This window comes from Galeopterus variegatus, unplaced genomic scaffold, assembly GCF_000696425.1.
Source record: "Galeopterus variegatus unplaced genomic scaffold, G_variegatus-3.0.2 Scaffold12245, whole genome shotgun sequence".
Taxonomy (NCBI): domain Eukaryota; kingdom Metazoa; phylum Chordata; class Mammalia; order Dermoptera; family Cynocephalidae; genus Galeopterus; species Galeopterus variegatus.
Window position 1 is genome coordinate 40,166 of NW_007738356.1, and position 4,727 is coordinate 44,892.

General features: G+C 47.7%; 1 protein-coding gene across 1 annotated transcript; it reads right to left on the bottom strand.

Moving 5' to 3' along the window:
* Positions 1–287: 287 nt before the first annotated feature.
* TRIM10 (tripartite motif containing 10) lies at positions 288–4,431 on the bottom strand. Its single transcript, XM_008595056.1, has 5 exons — positions 4,402–4,431; positions 3,951–4,066; positions 2,741–2,773; positions 1,027–1,202; positions 288–501 (listed from the first exon to the last, which is right to left on the bottom strand). The coding sequence occupies exons 2-5, from the start codon at positions 3,964–3,966 to the stop codon at positions 418–420; spliced, it is 309 nt and encodes a 102-aa protein (XP_008593278.1). The 5' UTR covers positions 3,967–4,066; positions 4,402–4,431; the 3' UTR covers positions 288–417.
* Positions 4,432–4,727: the final 296 nt, after the last annotated feature.

Consider the following 4,727-nt stretch of genomic DNA (forward strand, 5'->3'; position numbering starts at 1 on the left):
CCTATTCACCACACACATCCTTAGGCCCACCCCTCTCAGAAGGCCATCCCCGACTCCCCTCTCCCTCCAGGTTGTGCCCTCCTCTGAGCTCTGTAACATGTAACATCCAGGTCTGGCCCCTATCACGTCACCCATCACAACCTGCTGTAGTTTCCTCTTTACGTCTCTGTCTCATCCCACAAGCTTCTTCAGATACAGAACAAGGTTTTATTCTTTTTATTTTCAAATCACCAGAGGCTAACACACTGTCTGGTTCATAGTTAGCAGACAATACATGTTTCTTGAGGATATGAGTAAATGAACTCTAATATTTTTGAAAGAAAATGAGATGAAGAGAAGTGAGGTGCCTTGCTTAAAATCATACAAGGCTGGGTCTAGAACCCAGGTCTTCTGGCTCCAAATCCAGTAGTCTTTCCTCTACACAGCTACTTCTGCACCTGGTAGAGATGGTGGTGAAGAGAGCTGGCAGCAGCCTGGGTCCCCAGGTACCCTGACCATCCACTGGGCATTGGGGAAAGGGCTTGATCAGTGGGTCGAAGGTCATCCACCTTGTCCCTTACTGACCTATCACATCATCTAAAGCACTCATATCTATTCCAAGTATTCCATGTGACCCAGACAGAGGTCAAGTGCACATGGTACTTGATTTGAGTCCTGTACATAGAGGAGGGTAACTGCACCCTCTCAGGAGCTCAGGGAGAAACTGGACCCTCGGCCCCACAGCCCAAAGAAGGGAAAGACCTTCCGGGTGAAGGAGGCAGTGAACGTGTAAATGGGCTCATGAGTGACAGCATTGGCAAAGGTCACCCAGCCAACCTCATAGTCAAGAGACACTCGCACCTGCCGGGGATGCTCCTCCAGGGCCAGCCGTGTGGGGAAGGAGCCCAGAGCTGAGACAAAGCCCCAAGCCAGCCTCACTGCCCACACCCCCTCCTCTGGCCGCAGCCGAAGCTCCCCCTTCCGCCGCACGTCCTCACTCACCACACCCAGGGTGCAGCTGCCCCCGTGGGCCAAGTCTACATCCACCACCCATGTGTGTCTCCCCCCTGAGAAGCCCCGATGGGCCAGGACACAGGTGGCCCGGTCAAAACGCTGGGAGCTGTCTGGTGAGTTCTGCCATTTGTAGGAGAACCGAGCCCGCCGGTAGTCCTCAGACAAGAGGAGCTTGGGGTGGGAAGTCTGGTGGTCTAGAGAGATATGAGCTGTGGGGAAAACCAAAAAGGACACAGATATCAGCAGACATGCTGTTACCTTCAAGGAAAGCCTAGAAACTCCCCTTGGCACCCATCTTTTAGTGTTATAACCAATAGCACGCATAATGCCTATGTGGGCCAGCAGCATGGGCATCACCTGCAAACTTGCTAGAAATGCAGTCTCCCAGGATCTGCATCTTGGCAAGATGCCCAGGTGATGCATGCACATGTTAACATGTGAGAAACCTGCCCCAGAGGATGCAACAGCTCTTGTTTGGTTCAGTGCAGTCCTCTGGAAAGCTGTCCCACTCACTGCAAACTGGTTGGCTCACTGCAAACTGGAAGCTTTGGTTTGGCTTCCAAAGCCGTGTGTGTCTGCTCACTAACACATCTCATCCTCCCCTCCTCATGCCTCTGTCTCAGAGGGCAGAGACATATCTCCCCTCCGAATCAACTTCACGATTCCTCCCCTGCTTTCCTCCTAGGGCTCATGTGACTCATTTACACAGTCTTTGATCCCTGCAGGCTCCCTGGCTCACCCATGGGTTATCCACTCTGCCTCAGTAATTCCAAAACCATCAGAGTCTGAGGACCACTTCTTAACACCAAAAACTTCTGCAGACCCCTGCATAATGTTACTTTCAGTGTCCATAAATTAATAAAAACCCATAAATTTAGATACGTCCATGGGTTAGAGAGCTTCTTCCAGCAACTCCATGACTCCCCAGGGTATTTGGATGATAGACTGGGAAGAGCGGCCTTGAAGGGGTCCACTCTGATCATTCCTCTCCCACCCACAGGCTGCCCTCCTTCTAAAAGTCATCCATGAAATCACATCTCGGAGGGAGTAGGGGTTCCTAAAAATTGTAAAAATGTGATTCTAAACCCAGATCAAATTGTCCCTAGCCAGTGTGGTGCCGTGCTGCATGCCTGTAGTCCTAGCTACTGGAGAGGCTGAGGCTGGGGGATCCCTTGAGCCCAGGAGTTCTGGGCTGTAGTTCCCTATGCCGATCAGGTGTCTGCACTAAGTTCAGCATCAATATGGTGACCTCTTGGGAGCAGGGGACCACCAGGTTTCCTAAGGAGGGGTGAACCAACCCAGGTCAGAAACAGAGCAGATTAAAACTCCCATGCTGACCAATAGTGGTATTGCACCTGTGAATAGCCATTGCACTCCAGCCTGGACAACAAACATAGTGAAAAAACTATCTCTCATCCGGGAAGACTTCTCTGATAGAACTTATCCCATTCTGACTTAATCTTTCTATATCTGCTCAACATGTGCAGATCAGAAGTGAGCTTCATGTCATGTATGTGGTGTGTGTGTGCCTGTCTTCTCCACAATTCTCCCGAGAGCCTTAAAAAGGCAGTGACATATAGACATGTATGTATGCATGCACATTCGTACATGTGATATGCATACACATATGTGTATATATATATGTATGTGTGTATATATGCATATGATTATTTTGTAGTGTCCTGCAAAATTGTCTCTCCTTTTCAGTGACTCCTAGCTGTCTCTGTTCCTGATACAGGCTGCTTACCTGGTTCATAATCCAACTCAAAGCAGAGTTTTTCTGTAAAGAAGAAATAAAACAGGATGAGATTTCATTATTCTCACAAAACCATAGAACATTAGTGATGAGAAAATTGAGACCCAGAAGAAAGAAGGGACAAAGAGAAAAAAGGAAGCTGGAATCCTCTAGGCCAGTGGTTCTAAGCTTGAGCTTGCACCAGAATCACTTGCTAACATATACCTGTTTTAGATTTGGGTGCTCCTGGGCGGGCATGAAAATTTGCATTTCTAACAAGTTCCAGGGGATGCTGCTGCTGCTCACCAGGAGCCCCACTTTGAGACCCACAGCCCTAGTTCTGAGTGGGCCTCGCTCACCTCTGTATCCACAGAGCCCAGGACATAGTCAATGCCCAAGAAACATCTGCTTAATGAATATATAAGTGTGTTCCTTTATTTCTTGTTCTGCTTGGAAAGAATTTTCAGGATAGTCAAAGGTCAGTCTTTGATTAGGGTAAAATTTCCTTCACTGCCAGGCCACTGGGAGTACTTACAGGAAGTCGAATTACAGGGAAACTTCTAGGGTGACACTTTTGTGGGTGGGTCATTTAGAAAGAGGTGGCCTCATTCATGATGTTACAGTTAGTGGTTAGCCAGGGGATCAGTGGGGTTGGCAAAGAGCCACATTCCATTCCTGACTCTCATTTCAAACCCTCCTCGTCCTTTCCTACCACCACTCCCTGTTCTGGAAAAGGGAGGTGGTGCAGTCCCTGCAGGGACGGTTCAACTCTGAGAGCCAAACAACAGAAGGAAAGCGAGGGGGAGGGAGGGCAGAGTCGGCTACCACAGGATAGAGATAAATACTGTAGCTGGCTATTGATTAACAACGCCCATCATCAAAAACTTATCACATATTGCAAATGCGGCTGTGGATTTTTTATTATTGAGAATGGCAGATGTTGTTAATGATTATCTTTTATATTGCTTAAATGCCAACTGATCAGATTTGTTTAATTATTTTTCAAAGTTTTTCCGAGAAATCTTCACTGTTTTCTTACTTCACTGTCACATCAACCTGATAGACAGATTTTATCAAAATCTGCAAATAAAGAAATCAAGGAACCAGAAGGAAATAATCCTTGCCAAAAGGCACATGACCTTGGGCAGTGGAGCACAGTGGCCATTCCTAAACCTGGGCTTCATGCCTGCTTGTGCTCCATGCAAACCTGGAGTCCTCTTACCCAGAAACATCTTCATCTCCCTCTGTAGTGGGAGGGCCTGCTGGGGGAAGTCCCGAATCCTCTGGCCCAGCTCAGGGGACACAGCCTCTGGTTTCCGGCACTTTCTGGTTTCACATCTAGGGGCACAGAAATGACGGGGTCTGCAAATTATCTTCCTTAAAGATGCCTCTAAACTCAGCCAGTCATCCTCTAATCAGGCATGGAGGTGCCAGTTCCCACAGGTAGACATACTTCCTCTACGATGGACTCCACTGCCCACACTGGGGCAATGCTACTCGGCGGTGTGCGTCTAGGGCTGTACATGAGAATGCAATTGGGGACATGGGAAATTTACATGGGAATTTATGTCTTTAATGTGAGAATGTTGTATATTTGTATGGCAGTAACTAGGCATGTGTTGCATGTATGCATATTTATGCAGGAAAGAGGAGAGAGAAACTATATTGCTTACCTTATTAGAGTGCTTCTGATATCCTAGGAGACACAGAGAGAGAGCAGGGATTCAGATTCCAGCTTTTCCCTCCCACTTTTCTTATGACTCAGAAAGGTAAAATACCATAATCCTAGCTCTGGACAGAAAAAGGACAATGGATTCACAGAGTCACAGAGTGTTAAGGTTTACCAGGCTTTTGGTATCAGAGCCCAACCCCTTTATTTTATAGACCCAGATGGTGAAGTGACCTTCCCCATCTAGTCAGAGGCAAAGGAAAGTCCCATACCAAGGTTTCCTGTTTCTCAGTCTGGAGTGCATGCCCCTAAACCAGCTGCCTTTCTGAT